Consider the following 23,987-nt stretch of genomic DNA (forward strand, 5'->3'; position numbering starts at 1 on the left):
GTGACCCAATGCAAAAATCCTGAGAATTCCTGTGGATCCATGCTTTGTAACCACGTTTTTGCACCATTGCAGCCCCAGGCAACAGTGGGTGCGTGATTTTTTTGGTGCAGGCTGTAGCCATGGAAATGCTATGTGATCTGATGGTGAATTTGGGGTGACCCAATGCAAAGATCCTGAGGATCCATGTGGATCTATGCTTTGTAACCACATTTTAAGTGGGGAGCGAAGTAAAAACAAAGAAGGGACATGAGAGGAGTGTGCAGAGAAGCAGCTGGCTAAGAATGCAGGAGAGGGGTTTAACGGGAGGGAGGAAAGAAAGGCAAAAGTTTCCCCCCACCCAAGCCAGCCAACTCTCTCTCTCTCTCTCTCTCTCTCTCTCTCTCTCTCTCCCCCAGCAGCACCGGAGCACAGAGACGGCACTCTGCTTTCCCCTCTGCTTGCCTGGAGGGGAGGGGCTTTCCCTGCTCTTTGTTCCGTTTCAGCAAACACAGCAACGAAACAGAGGAGGGTGGGCAGTAAGACCCTGAAGCAGAATGCAGGAAAGCAGCCGCTTCCTCTTTTCAGGTTTCCCTTCTCCGTGAAGCGCGATTTGATTTTTGCCTGATTTTTCGGCTCCAGGGACCACACATTCGCTCTATAACACGCACAGACATTTCCCCTTCCTTTTTAGGAGAAAAAATCTGTGTGTTATAGAGGGGAAAATACGGTACTTAATTCGTTCTGGAGGTCTGTTCTTAACCTGAAACTGTTCTTAACCTGAAGCACCACTTTAGCTAATGGGGCCTCCTGCTGCTGCCGTGCCGCCGGAGCACGACTTCGGTTCTCATCCTGAAGCAAAGTTCTTAACCTGAGGTACTATTTCTGAGTTAACGGAGTCTGTAACCTGAAGCGTATGTAACCTGAAGCGTATGTAACCCGATGTACCACTGTATAAGGAAAGAAGAGAAGGCTCGTAGGCAAGAAAATCCTCATGTAGACCAGACCCAGTTCGTTTTGGACTTTCTGCTTCAAAACTAGCTCCTTAAATTGTGTCATGAAGCACTAACAATGCTTCATGTATAGGTTTAAAACATTTGCATTGTTTAGTAGTCTTAATTGTGTTCCAAGTTGAACTTGGAATGGATGCCACTTTTTTGAGCCTGATATTTTGATTACTGGCTGATATTAAATAACACAAGAACATAATAAACTATAATTTGCATTAGGATCCTAAACGGAGTTATGACAAGGTGTTGGGCTTTTTGCTTTATTATTTGTTCATTGGCAAGGTTTGCTGCTTTTGGCAGTGCTGTTTATGAGCTCTCAGCATGAAGTATTTGGGGGTATGTAAATAGGATGCCTCTTCTCCTTTGGTTATATGTATAATAGATTACGTTGGGTTTTGCAGTGCAAACAGGTCTGTTGTACTGAGAATATGAATAATGTTGGTTTCCATAATTGCCAACATCTGGCTTCTCATAAATCTGTTAAATTGCACGGAAGTAGAATTAGAGTCTGTGTTGCAAGTAAAGCAATTACATGGAACTTCGCAGGCAATATGGCCCCATGCTCATCTGTGAAATTCTTTTAGTTTTGAACTGTAAAATCTATGCCTCTAATCTATTCTTTAGCCCAGATTCATATGTTATGCATGGTGTAGAATGAAACCTTAACACAGCAAAGGAAAACATTATTTTGCATCTTTTCAATGCAAAAACACCCAAGTATTGCTGTAGTGACATTTTTAACCAGAAGTGTAAGTGAAAGCCTACTGAAAAGAGAAACAATGAGAAGAAGGTTAAGGTAACGAGTTTGTATTTTCCCATTAAAACAATTACTTCTCATCAATTTATTCATGGCCTTGGTTTTATTATAAGTATATAGCTTTCCTTTTCATGATTCTCTTGCAGCTGGAACATAGTACATGGTATTTGGTTTGAAGGTATCAGGCCACCTTTTCATTACCTAAAGTGCTACTTTCAAGTTGCATTTCTTATTATATGGAAAAACAAGAAAAAACTAATAATGACCGCTCCCCGCTTAAAACGGGGGGGGGGGGCTTTGCGTGGACGCGTGCAGCCCTTAGATCTGGAGCGGCTCCAACAGCATAGGCTTGGCTTTGCCTTTCCTCAGGTGGGATACCTGGAGGTCTCCGCCTACCTCAGTCAGTTGTCCAATCCCACCTGGTTTGAAGGTATCAGGCCACCTTTTCATTACCTAAAGTGCTCCTTTCAAGTTGCATTTCTTCTTATATGGAAAAACAAGAAAAAACTAATAAATAATGTGCACATTAATAGTCCTTGAAGATGGCCAGATTATGACTATTTATTTTGTTAAAATGAAGCAGCAAAATGATCATTGCAAGAGAGGTCTTCTAGGGAAGGAGAACTGTCTAATGGGAACATTATTGTAAACTGAGACTCAAACTACACATTAAGCAGAGCATTGTGATGTATATGTGTGTGCAGCCTGGGGAAGGTTGCGTTTAAATAGAAAACTAGACAGAGAGGCTTTTTAACCCCTTTCCCTCCCGTCCTTTTCCCAACCAGAAATAGACCTTCCCTTGTGGCTCTTTTTCTTTTCCAGGGATGGGGAGGGACATGAAACATAATTAAGGGAGAAGCACTTAAGGAGCTTGCAGTGAAGGAGTAGATTTAACCCTATTATTGATGCCCGGAGTGCACAATTCAACAACATTCTAATGGACGATAGAATCGCTGCTTGCCACTTGTGTTGTAAATTGCACATTCCATACTGCATGTAATCTTTTAAATCACAGCCAAAAGAAAATCTTTTGCTATGCTAATATATGGTAAGATCATTTTTCATATCATCTCTCATATATATATATATATATATATATATATATATATATATCAGAATAGGAAGTCTAATTGTGTCATTAGCATTGTAGCTAAAAATAGATTTGTGCAAATGGGGCTCATATGTTTTGCTGCTTTTCTGCAGTATTTAATTAACATTGCCACATCTCTAAGAGGAAATGAACCAGTAATTTTTGTTTGCTGCTGAAATGTCTACATGCAAACTTTTGAGCTGCTCATTGAGCTCCAGTGAAACAAATAGGACAATCCGAAAGGGTAGGCAGAGGGGAACAAAGGGGGGCTCACTCCCTTTTCCTGTGTCCTTCCAGATAGGGCAGAAGGTGGGATGGTGCTGTCCTATTTTCCTGTTCTAAGTGGCTGTTGCTATTTTTTTTGTTTCTGCGGGTTTCTTTGTTTTTGAGAAACTTTTCCCTCACAAAGAATTTAATGGGAGTGGCATAAATTATGCCAGCTTAGGACAGATCTGCAACCTTGCCTAGAACACCCCTTGTGAGCACCTCCTTTTCGCTGTTCAGTGTTGGAAAGGAACCTTTTGCAGGAACCTTTCCACAACCTTCAACACTTTCCTCTCCAAAGGTGGACTTTTCTCTCCTCCTCCCCTTAGGGAGATCTGATGGGTCCTAGGGTCTCAGGGACGATATGACTGCAATCTAAGAGAAAACAAATTGTAAGCTAAAAAAGGACACAGTGTAAGTGATATTGTTGAGCTTCTGAATCCCCCATCCTCAAAGGCTCTTTTTTAAACCTACAGGTAGAGTCACAATTTTGTCTTCTATGCAGCTTTCAGTTAAATATATTGTTGTGTCTTATTATTATGCTTCTCCATTGTTGGTGTAGTTTGCACTTCCTCAGCTAAAATGTGTGTGTGTGAATGAATGGATGATCCCTGAACTGAAAATCTTTTCAACTTCATGAATTCTTCTCATCATATAAAGAGACAATATCATCTCTGCTCATTTCCTCAATTGGCTTGCAAAGCACACTAGCTGTGAAAGTTGTAAACAGGGCTGTTGTTGCAGAATTATTATTGTGAGTGACTCTTGTCTAGAGAGCAAGTGCTACTTTGCTAATGCTCTGTAATTAAAGGTAAAGGTAAAGGTACCCCTGCCCGTACGGGCCAGTCTTGACAGACTCTGGGGTTGTGCGCCCATCTCACTCAAGAGGCCAGGGGCCAGCGCTGTCCGAAGACACTTCCGGGTCACGTGGCCAGCGTGACATCGCTGCTCTGGCGAGCCAGAGCCGCACACGGAAACGCCGTTTACCTTCCCGCTGGTAAGCGGTCCCTATTTATCTACTTGCACCCGGAGGTGCTTTCGAACTGCTAGGTTGGCAGGCGCTGGGACCGAGCAACGGGAGCGCACCCCGCCGCAGGGATTCGAACCGCCAACCTTTCGATCGTCAAGTCCTAGGCGCTGAGGCTTTAATCCACAGCGCCACCTGCGTCCCTCTGCTCTGTAATTAGATCCACACTAATTTGTCCATGCCACTTGAATACAAGCCCAGAACAGAGAGACATTAGAAATTCGTTTTGCTCTGGATTCCTTTGGGGTTAGAATAAGTAGTCTTCTAACCAAGAAATATGAGGTGGATTTTCTGTTTCACTTTTATTGCTACTAACCTAAATTTCAGCTTGAGAGGACTATCTTATTTCTGCTAAAGACAGGTGTTTTATTTCATCTGTAATAGTAACTGATTCATATATTATCTTAGCTGTGTCTCTTACGTATGAACAGTATAGCGTTGGGGGAGTAAAACATATAAGAGACCAAGTAGGCATATTTAATTGCTCGTGTAAGTGGTTTCCTTGTGTCAGCAGTACAGCATAGGAGAAGTCTCTGAAATTAGATTATTTGTGATAAAATAATATAACCCTTACTTTTTTTAAAAAAAACCCAAAACACTCAAGGCCAAATTGCCTAAAGGTTTATTCATGGCACTTTCCCTTTCCTTCAGAATGTATGTCTGGCTTTTATTTTTTCATGCCCTGCTTCTAACATGGGAAAACCCTACGACTGCTGTTCGCATGGAAGTGTATTTGCTCATGCAAAAGCTTACTTATGTCCTTACTACTTCCTTTTCCTGTAGAAATCCAAGAATAGTCTGCTACTTAGGAGCAATTTACTCCTACTCAGTATGTTTTTTTAAAAAGACAACTACTGGTCCCCTTCCGTTATTTATTTATTTTTTTAAAATATCATTCTTTTATGCCCTCGAGAGGCAACATAATCTCTTAACCATTAAGCATCTAGGAAGAGTTATAATAATGCAAGAACAGAAGTTTCTAAAAGTTGTTTCTTATTTCTTTTACTTGGTTTTGATTCAACTTGAGAAATAACCTTTTTAAACAAATCATTTTAAGAGTGTGGGTGTAGAAAGTATATATGCTCTTAGCAAAGCAGGCCTACAAATCCAGTCTCAAGTAAATACTTGATGTTCCCAAAGAACTATGGATCACACAACTTGATGAAGCCCAATAAACTCTTCTGTATTGTGCAGATATTGATGAATGTGCCTTGAGGACTCACACTTGCTGGAATGACTCTGCCTGTGTGAACCTGGCAGGAGGATTTGATTGCCTCTGTCCATCTGGACCATCCTGCACTGGTGACTGCACACATGAAGGAGGCTTGAAACGGAATGGCCAAGTATGGACACTGAAGAAAGACAGGTGTTCTGTTTGCTCTTGTAAGGTAAGTTCCTGTTTGATTTTTTTTACTCTTTTAATAATCCAATTTCTTCTTTTCCTTGCATATTTTTTAAAATAAGAAACCCATTTTAAAAGAACTAAATCCATGTCAGACTGTAGGCTGAATTCTTCCAAAATCACCTGGGCTCCCCCTGGAGAGTTGTAATCTGAATTAATCTTTTCTTGATTCCTTAAAAAACCCCAAAGCAAATTCACTCTAGCAAGCAGGTTTGCATCAATGCAAAACTGGTATGAGAAAACAACAAGTAAACTTCCTGGTCTATACAACTCTTCTATTTATGAAACTGTGAGAAGAAACTTCAGTGCCCTGGGACAGTTGTAGGTGACTGAAAAGATGAACACTGCTGGATGCTAAAAATTACATTTAAGGGAAACCTTTCCCTGTATGATAGATAGCCCTCACTCATACTTTTCACTCATGCCTTTCAAACAAAAGTGCCTTCACCAGCAGAGGTTTGTATGGTGGCAGCAACACACACAACATTTATAGTTCATTAGTATTCAGGGCATTGTTGCAGGAATCCATAAAACCCTGTAAGGTAAATCATTATTATAATCACAAAAATCACCCAGTGAGCTTGTTGCAGAGATGGAATTTGGACTGGGAATTTCCTAGTTCACAATTGTGCTACATTAGCCCTCATAGAGAATTATGTTTGAGACTCTATAAAGGTCAAAAGTGGTGAATTTGTGAAATATGAAATTTACTTGGAATATTTGTATCAGAAATATTTGGAACAGAAGCAATCTCCACTACTCTCCAGTTGTATTGCATTTTGGAACACTGGGAATAATAGGAACCCATCCTCAAGCAACATTTTAAGAATATTTATGATGCAATCATGCATGCAAAATATGGTTTTATAAGACTACTTTTCCTCTTTCCAAAAGCATTACCTGAAAATTTAGGAGGAACCTTGCATTCTTGCAAAAGGAACTGCTGGTGGCAAAAATGGCTCAGTAAACTTATTTATTTCATAAAATTTATACACCACTTGAAAACTTCAAAGTGGTTTACAAAAGAAAAAACAGTAAAATCAAGAAAAAATCATAACCATACTTTAAAACATACAAAAGTCAAAATACTAAAACATATTAAAATTACCTCAACTTGTTTGTACGTCTCCAGAAGGACTGCTTCACAGTCAGGAAGAAGTTATTGAGAATATATTTTGAGGAACGAAATAGGGATAATACCACCATAAAGAGCTACAATATCATCATTTGGTGGGAGCATCTCAACTTTTCTGAGCATTCCAAGTCCTAGTGAAGGTATAATATGACTATGCTAAGGCCAGCATATACTGTTTAAGGGTCTTAATACAGTTTATTGCTAGTTAGTCAGGACTATTTATTAAAAGTTATTTTAATCTTCTATAACAATTGGCTCTAGTAAATTATGTATGAATTTTTCTACAGTGCCTTAATTGAAACAGAGTCTGGTATCTTTCACATAAAATAAAACCTCTTTCCATAAAATGTTCTGTTGAATGTACTCTTAGCTCGCTGAAATAGCTAACAAAATCCTAATTGTCCCAACACTGCTTCATATGTGAATGTGGAATTAGATTGTCCACCCCATGGCCAATGATATCCAATTCTGGCCCAGGTTTGGACCATGTGAAGACACCTTTTTAAAATAATAATAATAATATTTCACAGATAAGTGAGGAAGGGATTACTGCAGCAATCCACCAGACATAATATTTCATCTAATCCTCTCTAAACATACTGGTTTTTGTTCCTATGAATGAGGGCAGAATTTGCTAAAACATTAAAATTCTAACAGCTTAATTAGTTGAGTGCATTCATTACCCAAAGTAGCCTGAAGTAGATTTTCTCTGCTTTCTCAGAGTACATCCCTCAAGCCTTAAGTGAATTATAACAGAATTGGCGGAGCTGTGTTGTCTTTAATCCTGTTTTCTCTCTCCCCCCCCCCCCAATAAAGCAGCTTTACTGACTTACTAGTATGGAAGCTAGTGTTCCCTGAAAAGAGATTCCAAGATAGACAATATATGGGGGAAGACATGATTTAAATAGTGATGTGCATATTTTCATCTGCTTGATTCAAAGTGGATCTCAACAAACCAAATTGCTTGGCCATCATATGGCTTACCTTTGTGTTCAAAAAAGTAACTGGTGCACAATATGCAAATGGAAGGCGCCCTTTCCATTTGCAGAAGAGTCTTTGGTCTGATGCAGACCTCTGCTGATGGAAAGCAGGAAAGGTAATCTTCATATTCTTCCTTAGCTCTGTAGCCTCTCATATCACCTTCTAGGCAGTTCTGGGATGTTCCCCAGCCCCCAGGATGGCTTCAGATGGCTGAAGGGGGCAAAGAAGGAATCAGCCAAAATTCCCTTCCTTCTGTTAGCGGTGGTATCCACTCCATCAAAAACTCTCCCTTTAATATAACAGACAAACTGGATTCCACTCTGAATATTTAGAAATGTACCATGTGTTTATTTTCCGAACCCAGTTACAAATTCTGGCCCCATGACAAGCAGCAGAACAAGTCTAAACATTCCCTCACATTCCTACCTGTGAACCTCCCCCATAATACCTTGCCTGTCTTTTTCAACATACCAGGCAGTTGTGGTAGTGGGAGGTCCTCTCTTGAGGCCTCTCTGTTTCTTCCTCTCTCCCTTTTGGTGTCTTTAATGCAGTGCATCATTGTGCCAGGGATTCTGGGATTTATCATTCTTCAGGCACCCGAGGCCTTCATATGTCTGTTAAGCATCCTGGAAAATACATACCCTAGATTATGGAGCACAATTTCTACACTATGAACTTGAGATGGGTGAACTTTGGAAAATTTGCTTTGGATTCACTTGGAAATAATTTGAGGTTCTCCCCTCCCCTTCCAAACCAGGAAAAGCTTTCCAAGTCAATTCAGGGGTGGAAATATGGAAGGTTGTATTCCTTCTACCACCACAATTTATCATGCCTGCACCTCTTTATTATGGCCCCATTAAACATAGTAGCTTGCATTATATTGAATTGGGCAAGAATAAAGGTGCACCAGCGAGGACGGGGAAAGAAGCCAACGCTGTGAGTCATCTTTCAACATTACACCTTCTTCTACACTGTCTTTTGCCTGCCCCTGTATAAATAAATAGAGCCATTATTCCGTATGGGAGTGATGAAAGACCCTGCAGGGACAAAATACAAAAGTGGTAATGAGGATCCCATGCCTCACGGGGCCCTTGGCTTCTCCCTCACATTTGTTCTTTGCCCCTACAGTGGCTTCAGTGCTCTTTACTGGATGTAAAGAAGAAACAGAGCTCCGTTTTATTCAGTAGGTGTAAACTGAGCAAGCAGTTCTTCTGCTTGGATTTTCTGAGGCAGGCTTAATGAGCTCCAGAGTTCTTTTCCATGCCTGACTCAGGGGAACTTCAGCAGCATCTCCAAAGACTTGGGCACCATGGATAACCACATTTCCAAGGGTCCTTGGCACCTGGAATGCTACTGTTTAATGCTCATCATGCTAGGGAGAAAGGAAGGGGGGCCTCACCAGCAACAACTCTCCATTGTGACCCACCACCAGTTAATTGAGAAGAAGGTGATCCACTCTAGTGGCAGTGATCCTGGCAATGGAACTGAGAAACCAATTATGATTTGGGTTCAAATTTAATTGCACTTCAAGCTTGGGTTTTAATCACTTGAGGAGGAAGTAGTTAAGTTCACCATTAAGAGTCCCCCTTTTCGAGACTTGGGCATGAGCATACAAGCAATACTTGACAGGTCTCATTTATTGATATAAACCACCCTACTAGTAATGAATGGAAGTGCACTTGTGATTTTAATTGATTCCTTGAACCTGTGCTTATAATTTATAGAAATTTAGTTTTGGAAAGGATCCTGGGATCTGTAGTTTGTTAAGAGTGCTGGGGTGGTATCTCTATGAGGGGTAAACTATAGTGCCATGATTTTAAACCAAAAAAATAGTCTCTTTTGGAAAGTTTTGGACTCTCCTTCTTTGGAGGTTTCTAAGCAGAGATTGAATGGCCAGCCGTCATGAATGCTTTGGTTGAGATTCCTGCATTGTAGGGGGTTGGACTAGATGTCCCTCAGGGTCCATTCCAATTCTATTATTCATCTAACTTTTTAAATAACTTGTTACACAAATTCACCACCAGTTTTTCCTTTATCTAAACCTCTGATTATTCCAAAGTATTAGCTGCTTTCTTGTCACTGGGCTCAAATGATATTCTTTTTGTAACTTCTCTTGGTGTAATTAGTTGAAGTACAGGAGTAGTGGTGTTTGGTAGTGGTCATAGTGATGTTGGTCACTGCGGCTCGCTTTTCGTTCTTATTTTATCAGATGAAGAGAGACTAGATTTCCCACTTGTTCAGTCTGTGCACATAGTGGAAGAATTATTTAGAAATTGCTGAGGTTATTTTAAGAGATGGATATTTGACACTCCAAAGCAACAAGAGACTTTGCGCAGCGGAAAAGGCTACATATTTGTGACACTGAAATATTGGGGTCAAATTGCTCTCTGTAGAGTGCAGAGTGAACAGGTCTGTATACAAAACATAGAATACTACGAGAGGCATAATTCCAATGATACTGAAAACTGTGTTGGAAAAATATGAAATTCTAATTAAGTCCAAATACCAGTTACATCAAGTATATGGACTAGGTTGCACTACATATTTAATTTGAATAATTTAATTTCAGTATCACTAATGAACCATTGCAAAACTTGAGTGATGCTTAACTTTGCTGCATTGCCCTCACAGGTGGTAGCAAAAATGTCTTTTTAAAAGGGGGAAAAATGAATACCAAAATGAAACAGATGCAAATAAAGCATGAAGTGAAACACTTAAACAATAATAATGACCACCCACTGCAAGACATGAAAGGAACTAGCCTTTGGCTAACCATAGGCATCTTGAAAGTGTTTTTTTGTTTCCTTGCTTGTTTTGTTTTTGTGTGGGGAGACACACTGTAATGTTCAGGCACATTGTTCTGCATAGAATTCAGGGTTGCTGTTTTATTTTTGTTTTTAAAGAAATAATGCAAAACTCCTAATTCTAATTCAACTTTTGAAACAAAACAAGGCTATTCCAAACTCCAAAATCTGGACAGAAATTTGATTGGTAAGAACTGGAAGCATCCCTTTCTCAGATGTCTGGATGTGCCCCTGAATTTTCACTAGGCCCTAAATCTTTGCTAGGCTGCTTCTAATATTCCAGGGTTCCACAGCTATGAAGGCTAGAAATACTTTTCTTATTAATAAAACCAGTTGCAACCTTTTATGAAATGGATCCTGATTGCTTCAATTTGTTTATCTGCACTGGTATAAGCAGTGCTTTTCTTCTAGAAGAAAAGGTGCCTGTACTGCATACGCTTGAGTACCCCCAGGGGGGGAAAGCACTGGGTGTAAGCTTCTTTCATACATGAAAACCAGCATTCTTGCTCTTTGAAACATGGGCAACGTTTGAGCTCAGGGTGAAGTAGCTGTGTGACAACGTAGCTTGACATTTACTATGCCACTGATAACTGATGTACATTTTCACATTTGAACTGCAAATTTACTGTATTCTCACCTGGAGATAATGGTTGTCTCTTCAGAAGTTCAGCAGCACAGTGAGTCTCAGCAGCTGCTGTGCCAGCTACTTCTCAGGCCTACCTGTCTCTTTTCTTCACCCTAATGTACAAAGCACAACTTTGAGAGATAGAATTGCCTATGAGTAGGTGGGCTGAAAACCCTGTTCTTAAAAGCAGTTGGGTGGGGGTGGTTTTTTTTTGTTTTGCTTGAATTAACCGTTCAGCAAACGAAGAATCCACTACCTAATTTGAAATAATTCATTAGTATTCTAGATTTCAGTTCAATGCTATGCATGTAAAAGCATTGAAATTATTTATTCACCTATAATAACAGGTAGAGTTTCCAGCACAATAATTCCTATAATTATCATCCTCACAATTTGAATAAACTCATTTTCCCTTTTCCATCAAGCCAACGCATACTTTCTTTTTTTACATTTTAAAACAATATTGATGCTCTAGTTATCACAATGATTGTAATTTAATCTGTAGCCACTGAAAAGTGCAGGATCCTATGCAAGGAGTAAATATTTAGCAGTTGTGGTATTAAAGCTTCATTTCTGAGAGGTATAAATAAAAAGTTTTTCAAAAATGAGTCTGAGAGCATTAGCCAATCTGGAGTGAAGCACTTTTACATCCTAATTTCAGCGAGAAAGGAATGTGAAATTGTGCTGAATTGTTAGATATGATGACATAGTCTCTACTACTTCCTCTGTTGGACTGTAAGTCAAGCTGTAAAAAACCCAACAACAACATAACTAGATATAACTGAAGGTGAAAGGATGATAGGTCCCTCCATTAACTTGCTGTATTAAATTCCTCTGACAGGCCTGGTTTTGCAGTGTAATGCATTTTTGTTAAATTAATGGTGCCACCTGTTCAGCCACAAAATTATTGAAGATATTATCTCTACAATTACATGGTTATTCAAAAATTTGTGAAGAAAATTGTTGCTTCATGATACGCATTATGTGACTAATAGAAACGTTTATTCATTCACAATGCACCCAAGAAACTATTTGCAAGGGCAATGGTTTAAAGTGGTAAAGTTGAGAACTTTTCCATTCACACATAGCTTCCAAAGATGAAATTTGAGAGCATATTTCTTGTATAAGTGGAAAGAGTATCCAAACCTCAGTTTGATAACATTTACAATATGCTAAACTAACCAGAATAAAACAAACCCCAATATTGGCTAGAAAGCAGGAAAAATGTAGAAAATAGGTGCTGCTTGATACGTTTTTGGCTGCTCCTTGGAATAGAAATAATCTTGTCTTTGATGTCTGTGGGAATACTCATAGTATTTATTTAAGGCATCCCAGAACTAGGATCAATGTGAATCTGGATATTCAATGGGTGTCACTCTGCTGCTGAAAGTCATCCATCAATAGAAAGTAGAGATAGGCAGTTTACAGCTGAGAGGTCTGCTGGAGTATATTAGGGGGCGGAGGGGTGGGAAGAAGAGTTGCTGATATTGCTTCCTCCCCATTCCAGCAATGGACGCAATGTCGTCTGTAAGTGGAGCAACATACACTGCATTTCACCCAACAGTTGGTGCCATCATAGAACAGTTGCCATCAGAATCCTTGCCAGTTTTCACTCTTAAGTCCACATGGCACTGAGTCCAACATGAATTTCTTACTTGGGTGTTTACTGCTAATGCATCAGTTGAAAGCAAAGAAAAGTACATGAATGTTTATGAACAAATATTCTTGCTTCTTTGAATAAATAGCTTTGCAATACATTCAAACACTAAATTTAGGATTGTTTCCAAAGGTGCTCCATCACATTTGGAAGGCAAAAGTGAAACTAAATCCAGAGGTGTTCTTCCATTTATGCAAGAGTCTGTGCAGCCTCATTCACAAGCAGAACTATGAGAATTGCTATAGAAGATTTTTAAAAAAATAATACTGCGTCACCTCTTGCCTGTTATAGAACAACGAGCATGGTATGAGTTTCTGAAATGTGACTACTGAGCTTCCCAATCACTTATATTTGTGAACTGTATCATGAGTAATACTATAAAATGCAAATTGCTAGCACGCATTGCTAGGCACTGCCCCAATTTGATCTATCCGTTATTTAGAAACACTTAATGATAATGATTGTTTCTTGACAGGATGGCAAAATATTCTGTCGACGAACTACGTGTGATTGTCAGAATCCCAGTGTTGATTTCTTCTGCTGCCCAGAATGTGATACCAGAGTCACCAGTCAATGTTTAGATCAGAATGGGCACAAGCTGTACCGAAGTGGAGACAATTGGACATACAGCTGTCAACAGTGCCGCTGTCTGGTATGTAAGCCAATAAAATATTTTTCTTAAGAGATGCAAGAGAGGTAAAAGATTGATATGGAAACGCCATATTGAAAAATAAAAAATGCACACTCTTCTCTTCTCATGACACAAAATACAGTATGGAAAGCTCTATACAGTGGTACCTTGGTTCTCAAATGTAATCTGTTCCGGAAGACTATTTGAGTTCTGAAACATTCGAAAACCGAGGTGCAAAGGGCTGCCTGCAAATTCAGTTGTGAAACACGCAGCGGAAGCATTTACTTCTGGGTTTTCAGCATTTGGGTTCTGAAACATTCATCAACGGACGCGTTCGAGAACGAAGGTACCACTGTACATATATTCTAAGGTACATAACATGAAGTAGCAAGTTTTTAAAAGGTGCTTATTTGACTTACTTCTTCAACATAAATGCAGCATCTTCAAAGGCATTACAATGTTCACCATTTTGGTCTGGGCATGAGGAAAAAATTTAAAGCTTCCACCAGCTTTATTTTGTGTCTCTTCCTCTGCAATGTATTATTCTGAAAATTTCACAAAGGTGGAGGTTAGAGGGGTCATCATGAATTAAAGACCATCAAGATTTATGCACACAAAGGATTGATCTCTTCACCTTACAGAATACATACATGTTAAGACTATAAGAAGCAGAGCTGTATTTTACTTTAGCCTAGGGGGAACATTTGCATACCAAATTGTCCAGGAAAGCCTGCCGGTTTTAAAAAGAAAATGCCTATTGCTGCTGAAACAAGTTTGGAGGTAATAGCAGGTTTTATTGAGGAAACAGATAGCTGTATTTCTAAATTGAAAACTGCGAGAGGGCTTTGCTGTCTAGTTCAGTTACTGTGTCCTGATCCAGCTGGGGCTTCCTAGGGATGATTGCACAAACATATATACATGCAAATGTGTGCTGCCCATGCACATTCCTAGGCTGAAAAGCCTCAACCAGGAACTCCAAATATTTGTTTGGGGGAACAACTGAATTCAACATTTTTAGTTGGTGGACCCTTCTTCATTAGAGGCTTTTAAGGAGAGACTGGATGGCTATCCATGTGGAATCCCTGTGTCAACACAGGGATGGAGATTCTCCCAATATGTCATTATCAGTATTTAGAAATTAAGGCCAGAAAATGTGGCTTCTCCGTGTGAAAATCTGTGTAGTGCAGCAGCTAAGAGCCTGACTGTGAACAAGGAAATCACTACAGGAAATCTTACTTCTGCTGTTAATTTGTTCTGTTGCTTTTGGCAACTCATCCCCTTTGCAGTCTTTGTCATGTAATATGGAAATAATACTACCCAAAGCAATTGTAAAGATTACTAATACTATGTAATATCAAAATCACTATTGTGATATTGGAACCTTTTACAATATATCTGTAGAAACAACAACAAAAATGGACTCGCTGGCAGGATTTAAATAAACATTTACAATTTTATTTACAGAGAACAAGAAATATAACAACGTGATAAGATAGAATGTATCATTTAATGTAATAAACCAGAAATGGAAGCTGAGGGAAGTGAACAGGGAGGGGGGAGTTAAAAAATGAATGTTTAGTAATGATATTGGATATTTGTTATGAGAAAAGAAAATCAATAATTTTTTTTAGAAAAAAAACACTATAACAACTCTGTAAAGGACTATATACATGCTTTGTAGTAGTAGTAGTAGTAATATAATGCTCGGAAATGGGGGGCGGGGGCGGAATCACTAGGGTCCAAAGAACAGGGCTTTTCAGTGCCACATAGCAATTCACTAAAGTGATTTCAGAGCTTCAAAAACATCTGGTGATGCACAGCATAAGTAACTAAAGATTGTTAAAACTTCCAGTGGACGTCACAAGCAAAGCACGTTCTTTTTCTCCAAAGAATTCCAGGAACTATAGTTTACCCTTCACCGAGCAACCTTTAACAAACTACAGTGCCCATAATTCTTTGAGAGGGGCGAAGTGCTTTAAAGGTATAGTGTGTATGTTGCCTAATACAGTTTATCAGATCCTGATACCATAGGATGCATTACTGCGGGGGGGGGGGGGGGAGGATCTCCATACTTCATGTTGTGAGAACTTGACAGTGTGATTCCATGCTTGCTTACTCAAAAGAAAAAGAAAGCTCCTGGACTTCTTTCGGACAAAGAACATATAATCTAACACTTAAAAGCAAAACAAAATCCTAACAGTAGCAAATGCACAATATGCTACATGTTTAAACTGGCAGCAATAAAACTAAGTGTTAGACTTTAAAAGACTTCTGAAATAATAATAAGGAATGTTCCTGTTCCTCCAAGAGGAGTGCAACCCCATCCAGAATAGGTTGAATCACCTTACCTTTCTCACCAGTGACTTTGTCTAATCTGAATTTCATGGCATTTTTGGTTGCAAATGCTGCAGAGTAATGCAATGAATTATTTATCATTGTATCCTGAGGTGTCAGTTATCATATGATTTCTGGATGAGTTAACTACTGTGTCATTATCTCTTAGTGTCTGTAAACTACTACATAGCATTTAGCCTTAACACTGTAAATAGCTAGTGGCAGTACTGCAGTACTGATGTGATAATACGGTTCATGGTTTCCTTTTGTTAAAATGAGTAGTTTGCATAGCCTCGTAAATTGCTTAAAGAACATAAGAAGAGTCTGCTGGATCAGGCCAATGGCCCAACTTGGCCAGCATCCTGTTATCAGTGGCCAACCAGATGCCTGTGGGAAACCAGCAAGCAATTTGTGCTGAAGATGCACATCTGCATAACAGGGCTATGAAATCAAAACAAAAATGTGCTTCAGAATTCAACCTTTTGTGGCTTTTCATTCAGAAGCTCTATATTATCACATCGCCCAGTTCAGCAAATGAGTTTCATATACAGTCGTACCTTGGTTGTCAAACGCCCTGGAACTCGGACGTTTTGGCTCCCGAATGTCGTAAACCCGGAAGTAATTGTTTCAGTTTGCAAATGTACTTTTGGAACCTGAACGTCCAACTGGGCTTCCTCGGCTTCTGATTGGCTGCAGGAGCTTCCTGCAGCCAACCAGAAGCTTCCTGCAGCCAACCAGAAGCTGTGATTTGGAAGTCAAACACTTTGGTTTTGGAAGTCGCAACGGATTCCATTTGACTTCCAAGGTACGACTGTACAGCAGCATGTTGTAGCCACATCCCCGGTTGGAGGTCTACATTTATCCATCAGATATGTGTGCATGGTCCTTAACCTGCTGTAAATTTGGTGCCCAGCAGTACAGCACAGTTTAGACTACTGCCAGATCAGAATATGCCTATTTTGTAAGTGAATTTTAGTTAAGAATGGAGAACTTGTACCCTTCAAGATACTGAGGTACCCAAACTCCCACCAGCCTGTGCTATTATGGGCAACAATGGAATAAGGGGAGTCCTATTCCACCCCAGTTTTAGGTAATAACTTGGGCCTAACAGTAAAAGTTGATCAAAGTAGTAGTTGCTATTGGTGTTTTGTTTCATAGTTTGACGTAACTTACTGTGGGTCTCTCTGTTTTCACAGGAAGGTGAAGTAGATTGTTGGCCGCTTGCATGCCCCACTCTCACCTGTGACTTCACAGCAATATCTGAAGGCGAATGTTGCCCCCGTTGTGTCAGTGATCCTTGTTTGGCTGATAACATAACCTACGATATCAGAAAAACTTGTCAAGATGGCTATGGAATAGCACGACTCAGTGGCTCCGTATGGACAATGCTCGGGTCTCCTTGTACAACTTGCAAATGCAAGGTATTTGACAGTAAAAAGTGGAGGAGGGGAGGGCGGTACACAGAATTTGTGTGTAGGAGTCAGACTCTTTACCCAGGAAGGTTGCTTTTAGCTGCCACTGACAGCAGTGAGCTGCAACGGAAGAATGAGAATTCAGTAACAAAAACTATGCAATTTGTGTAATGGTAATTGTGTGATTATTATCCAGGGAGATAGGGCCAGAAATATTCAGTAGGCTTCTTCTACAACTTTAAAATAGTCTCTCTTAAAGCCCTGCAGGCATTCTTAATATGCATGTAGAATAGTGATGTTAATAACTAGTAAACATTTTAGACATTTATAAATATGTATTTTCAAAAATAACCTGCCTGTTAGCAAGGCAGTTACAGTAATACCAATTGCAGGGTGCAATATATTTATGTTGCATTCATTTTGAATCCCTTTTGCTTCTTGCTCTATTTCCTTACAGAGATGGGCAAAAATTGAAGGTAACGGGTAGAAATATACATTTATTCTCTAAAGCAGGAAAATCAAGAGAAACACAAATCCTATTTTGTAGCTTGGTTTTATAAACTTTCTGGAGTATAATTCACTATTCATGGTGGAATGAATAAAAATGGAATATTAAACAATGGAGACGACAACCCTCAAGCCACACATTTTAGATTAGTGCAAATGGCCCATTTGAAGTTGTAAGGTTTCAGAATTGTTACTATAGTCATAATCACTGCCAACAGAATCTAGAATTACTCTGAATTCACTATTAGAGGTGGTCCAGGATACTTTTTTGAGAGTGTGTGGGGTGTTATATTATTTATTTATATTTCAACTTTCTTCCATAGACCTTAAAGTGGCATACATGGTCTTCCTTTTCCCCATTTTATTCACACAGCACTATGAAGTAGGTTAGGCTGTGGCGTAAGGTCACACAATGACCTTCATGGCTGAGTAAGATCTGATCTCCCAAGTTCTAGTCCAACACTCTATTCATTCTAGCAGTGCTTCCCAATAGATACAGAAAACCTCCCCGACTCATCATCTGTTGGCACATAAAACCTGGAAAGTCCTCAGCCACTTAAAGAAGCCCTCCACTCCTCCAAAAGATGAATGTCAGTGGCACGCAAGAGCTCCAGGCCTCATAAAGTATTGTTGTGCTGTCTATCACAGTTTTATGGCATTGCCCTATATGCAACTTTCTAAAGCCATTATAATTTAGGGCAAGAAGATTTCACTGTGAATGTAACTTATACCAAAATGACATCCTTTTGAGCAATCATATTTATCACTTCATCCACTTTAGCTTTCAGAAATACTGTAATGCACTTAGTGCAATTAGCATCCGTTATCATCCAAGGTTATGCTTTTTATTTAAAATGAGAAGAAAATGAAAGTGTACCAAAATAGTAACTTTTTATAGTGACTAACATGCAGCACTTGAGCAATGCATATTAATCAAATAATGATTTCTTGTTCTTTTTACACCATCTTCCTGGACAGAATTGCTTTCCTTTGATCCTTTCTAGATCACTGAAAGTACCAAATGCTGTTTTATGAAATGCTGTATAAAATACTGTAACAGGGTATTCTTCGCCATTTTCTCATGCACAGTGCAGCAATAAGCCATGGCTGGAGTATTTGAGCTTTAATTCATTTGATTTGCTTTCCTGCCCTTGGGGCTCTTTCCCTGAGGCATTGCGCTGAGCTGTGACAGGGGAATATAGTTGCTTCCATTTGTGTATCTCTGAAGTTCAGATGTCACAGACTCAAATCATATGGCAGCAGAGATAGGATTAGTATGGTATTGGATTTGCTCTGTTTGCCATGTGGATTAAGAGTTCCATGCACCTGGTGAAAGCAGGCAGGAAGCTGCTCTGTATATCAGACACTAGAAGAGGCATCTTTGTTAGTTCCTTCTTAACAGAACATACTGTCCCAAGTTACCTGAACAAGCTTAATGAAATCAAACTCAACATGATGAGTAGATATAAGAAACTCCATGACTGCAAACCAGATGTACACATTAGTTAAGTCATTAAGAATCTGTAGCTTGTGAATTCCAGCTATAGTTGTAGCTCTTAGTTATCTAAACACCAATATGAAGCAGTTCCCTTTAACCCCAATGATTCCTGAAAATTATTGTGACTGTACCTCACCACAAGAAGTACCAAACAAGATCATTCCGTAATTAAAAACTCTGGATATAGACATAATCCCACTGGTCCAAATGGTTCAGTCTGCACAAGAGGCTATCCCGATCAGTAGTAACTAGGGGGCAAGTGTCCTAGGCTGCAAGCCTAACCCCACTTACCTGGGAGTAAGCCCCATGGCATTTGGTAGCACTTACAGCTGAATAGACAAGGTTAAAACTGCACTGATTCTTAAGGGGGTGGGGAGTTACCTGCTTCTCTTTGAACCACTTCAGTATTCCTATGTTAGAATGCCAAGCTTTTGGTCTGCTAAGCTTTCAGAGTGGTAATTCAATTTCACAAGAATGTGCCTAAGAATATGTTTAGTCGAATGAATCTAACTAGTTGGAAGTAAGCAAACCTTACTAAAACAAGACTTTTTGGAACTGACCATTTAGCCTGAGAAAATAATAATTCCCATTTTCCATCAGAGAACAGCTAAGAGGCTGCACATGTGAGAAAGAATCATCTCTCAGGAAATATATCTATGTTTGAAAGAAAAATAATATTAGTACTCATGCCAAGAAAATACTGCAAACTATCTCTAAGCAAAGAAGAGAGTTGGAGGAAGAAGTATAGGAAGATTCTGTATAGCTGCTCTTATTTAATTTACTAAACTGAAAAGAAAATTGTTGCCATCTAACCAACAGAATCTGAATCAACATTTTTCGGCATCAGAGTAAATCACCCACCCTCCTTAGAGTATAAAGTCAATTTAATACATTATCATCGGCGAGTCTATAGAATGGCATAAGTCTTCCCATCATGCAAATAGCCTCCAGTTTAAGTGAAGCAGCTCTGTGTAAATGGCTGTTTGTGCAGAAATTCACTTCATATGATCTGTTTTCCCCGCCCCCCCTTTTTTAAGGGTAATAATATGAACAGAACCTTTGTGGAATTAGATTTTGCATATGAGAGCCAAGAGTCACATGATCTATTTATTGAGCAGCATTTATAAACTGGTTAATGTTTTTTAAAAATCTTAGCGGTGTATAGTCTAAAACATATATCATTAAATCAAGAACACACACAAAACCCCCTAAAAGCCAATGAAACAGGCAATAGAAAAACATACCCTATGGTGCAGGATACACTGCCACAGGTAGAATTTCCTGAGATGATCTAAGTAACTTTCAGGTCTAGACAGGGGCAGGTGGTCTTTCAGGTAACCTAGTCCCAAGTTGTATGTTAACAAGAAGACCTTGAACGCATGGCCGCTGATTGGCAGCCACTGCAGTTCCCTCCCCTCAGGTGTAATATGGCCATAGCATTCTGCACTAGCTGCAGCTCCTAGCCCAATCTCAAGGAAATCCCTACATGAGCACACTGCAGTAGTCCAATCGTGAGGTTATCAACACATGAATCACAGTGACTAAGTGATCTCTGTCCAGGAAAGGGCGTAGCTAACATACCCGCACAAGCTAGTAATAGGTCCTCCTCGCCCCAGAGATCACCTGAGTCTCCAGCAACAGAGATGGTGTTGCATCCCTCAATTTGAACAGCTGTTCCTACAGAGAGAGTGCAACCCCATCTATGGGATGGAGGAGTTCTGCCATCCTTCCACTATCTTACTGCAGCACTAGTCCGTGGTAAACGCACAAAGCAGGACTGTTGACAATAAAAAAAAAGTCTTAGTTGTCTCATCTCGGAGGACTGAATTGCAAAATGCTCATTTCCTGAGTCTACTTTTTTAGAGCCCATGTCATAATAGTCATATTCACTGGTTGTGCTAATAGCGTTAATGCATCTTATTTTCTTTGTTTTCTTTCTCCTCACAGAATGGAAATGTGTGTTGCTCTGTGGATTTAGAATGTCTTCACAATAACTGAAGTATAAAGCTGGGACTATTATTTCGCGAGGCAAACGGATGCAACTTCCCACTTGCAAAATGAATGCAGTTGTAAGAGATGGGAGTTTTATACAATAGACAATTACCAAAGTCTCCGTCTGAGGAAGATATTTGGGAGTTGCCTTTGGGACCTACCACTACATGCTCAACCTTGCTAGGCTTCTCTCGGGTGACTTTTACAGTACAATACATATAAATCAATGGTTGTTAAAAAGTTTTGAGTGTTGTAAATTACACCCTTTTCCTGTCAAATCATTTGCAAATGCATTGAAATTATTTCATCAGTAAAATACAATGTATTGATTTGTTTACTTTGTGTACAAAACCAACATTATGGAAACTCCCATTTTATTTTAGGTTAGATCAAGGTCCTACAAAATAAGGCTACCTGTTGTGGTTTAGTCCCATACTATTTCCTATTTAGTTCTGAGGTCCCTGTTCGGATGTATTTATGAAAATATGTATGTATGTACAGTCAAATTGCATAGTACTTATATTTCATAGCTGTCAAACATTGTAAAACATTCCAAGGTACATTTGACTTGTACAGGCTGGAAGTAATCAAACCTCAGCCTATCTTTATGAAAGAAACACACAAATATATAAAAAGGGATAATGTCACAAGTTTAATGAAGTGGCAAAAAGCATATTTTTTTTGCAGACAAAAGAGCTAACAGCAAAATTCCTGTGTGGAGGGGGAAAGAAAGGATGACACAGTTTTCATCAGTAGTGCTCCAGAACGTACCCAGAAAACCATGGCATTTATCAACATTAGGCTTAGCAGAATGTTGTAGTTTGCAAGTCAAACAACAAATATTGGATGTGGGTGTAATTCAGTTAGGGTTGTGAAGCATTCAATAAAGCAATCAAAGGGCTTTTGACTTCTAGATTTTAAGTGAATGGGTGAGATTTTGATATCTGTTAAACTGGTATATGTTTATAATCTCTCCCCCATGTAGTTGCTTTAGCATAATAAAGTCTGCCATCCTCCATTATGTATGCCATAACGAACAAGTTCATCTCTATTTGTACTGTGTTAGAGCTTACAAGGAACAGTGTAAATGTCACTGCATTTAACTATAATTTCAGCATACATCACCTTGGCAGTATGCTAGCCTTGGAAGAAAGGTGGACCACTCCACGTTCCAGTTTTCATTAAATGTAATATATTCACCAAACAACCTTGTCACCATTTCCCACATCTTCTGACATTCAAAAAAGATCTAATTTATTAAGTTAGCCATCTGTAAAACGCTGTTTAAAATCCTAAACTTAAGCAGAATTGTAATTAAAACTTTGAAATGTGCACAAAGGTTAAGTTTGAATGATAGGTAGCTGCTTTGATTTTGCAAGGCTAAGATGTCAATAGCGCTAAAGCAAAATCTGTCTCAGCTTAAAACTTCAATAGATTCAGTCCTATCCAACTGGTTCCCATGCACAGATTGCCTCCCACAGCATAGCAGGTACACCAGACTGCTCAGTGGGAATTGGGAAGGTAAACCCCCCCCCCCACTTCCAGATAGGCTAGTTGCATACAATGTCAACCTTGATATTTGAATCTAGGAGTGCAACAACAGGATATGTTTGTTTGCTTATTTATTGATCTACCAAAAACCAAAACCAACCTTGTTTCCTTTTCACTACATTTGCTAAGCAGAGGGGGAAGGGACATGCAAACACTCCTGCACTCCTAGAACTTAGAACTGAGGTCACCGTGTTTTTAAAGTGCTGCTTGTTCTCATTCTGCTTTTGCTGTGCGAGATACTCTTCACCACGAGAGTCTGGTGGTAAGCTTAGCAAGTACACATTACATTTGTGGAACAACTTTTTTAATCAAGAACTGTAAAAGTGATTTCTAATAGCCATGGTAGAGTATCTGCAATGAAAGAATAGTGGACATTGTTCTGCGTTATATCGTGCACAGAGCATTCTACTAAAGGCGTATTGCAGAACATTATGGAAGGTCTGCAGTCATGTGAACTTTTTGAAGCCTATTATAGGAATGGATTTTTTAAAATGAATATGACAACACATTCATGCTCTATCACAGTATATTTTTAGCATCCAACATAAAAATAAACACTTCAGGTCAGTTGTTCTGGTACACAGGTGGGTCTAGTGGTTAATGGTGCAGGCCCTGCTTTTGTTTTCCTCTAATGTCCGAGAATTCCTTTATGCAAAAACCCTGAAGACAAAGAAGGCGGCCCTATTTGTATGGGACTCCATGCCAGCAGAGTTTGTCTTTTCTTTCTATCAGTTGCCCCCTTTTTAGCATCCCTTATGTGTTGATTTTCATTGTTTTAATGATGGTATTATAAAGTTGTGTTTTATAGGATCCACAAAGGACATTTGTAAATCGCATCATTAATCCATTTTGTAAATCATGTTGTAAACCCCAATGGTAATTCAACTGAAGGAGATGATGCAGTGGTTTGGGATGTAAAAGGGAGTGATTTAAAACTTGTGGCATCTAAATAAACTCCTATGTACAGATTTCCTGGCCTCAGCCTTTTTTTCCTTTGAAACTGTGCATGCATTGCAAACATGTTAATAATATGAAGAGAGGGATGCTGGATCAGGCCCTTCTAGCCCAGCATCCATTCTTATGGTGGCCAGAAGCCTATGGAAAACCCACAAGCACTTCTCCCCCCCACCAGTGTTTCTACACAAGTAGCATTCCGGGGCATGCTTCCTCAGATGTTAGAGGCAGCACACAGCCATTAATAGCCTTTTCTTGTCTAACTTTTTAAAGACCATCACTACAGCTTGTACAAGAGAGTTCCATATTTAAACTGTGTTTTATGGAGACCCACTTCCTATTTGTCTGTCCCGAATTTTTTAACAATTCGTGTCCTTTGA

General features: G+C 39.4%; 1 protein-coding gene and 1 long non-coding RNA gene across 11 annotated transcripts in view; one reads left to right on the forward strand and one right to left on the reverse strand.

Moving 5' to 3' along the window:
* NELL1 (neural EGFL like 1) overlaps positions 1 to 22,588 on the forward strand; it is a 376,161-nt gene extending 353,573 nt beyond the window's left edge. For all 4 annotated transcript variants that reach the window (XM_083750218.1, XM_083750217.1, XM_083750220.1 and 1 more), the window contains 4 exons: positions 5,319 to 5,512; positions 13,204 to 13,380; positions 16,890 to 17,114; positions 21,058 to 22,588. In XM_083750218.1, the coding sequence (XP_083606344.1) occupies positions 5,319 to 5,512; positions 13,204 to 13,380; positions 16,890 to 17,114; positions 21,058 to 21,108 (647 nt within the window). In that variant the 3' untranslated portion in view covers positions 21,109 to 22,588. The remainder of the gene's footprint in view (positions 1 to 5,318; positions 5,513 to 13,203; positions 13,381 to 16,889; positions 17,115 to 21,057) is intronic.
* Positions 5,519 to 23,987, reverse strand: part of LOC310851120 — a 53,367-nt gene continuing 34,898 nt past the window's right edge. For 6 of the 7 annotated variants that reach the window (XR_014567578.1, XR_014567579.1, XR_014567580.1 and 3 more), the window contains 4 exons: positions 11,084 to 11,184; positions 8,114 to 8,268; positions 6,635 to 6,792; positions 5,519 to 5,698 (listed from right to left, as the gene is read on the reverse strand). This is a non-coding gene — a long non-coding RNA (uncharacterized lncRNA). The remainder of the gene's footprint in view (positions 5,699 to 6,634; positions 6,793 to 8,113; positions 8,269 to 11,083; positions 11,185 to 23,987) is intronic. The other variant, XR_014567584.1, reaches the window with a different exon arrangement.

Source organism: Podarcis gaigeae (assembly GCF_964106915.1).
Source record: "Podarcis gaigeae genome assembly, chromosome: 1".
Taxonomy (NCBI): domain Eukaryota; kingdom Metazoa; phylum Chordata; class Lepidosauria; order Squamata; family Lacertidae; genus Podarcis; species Podarcis gaigeae.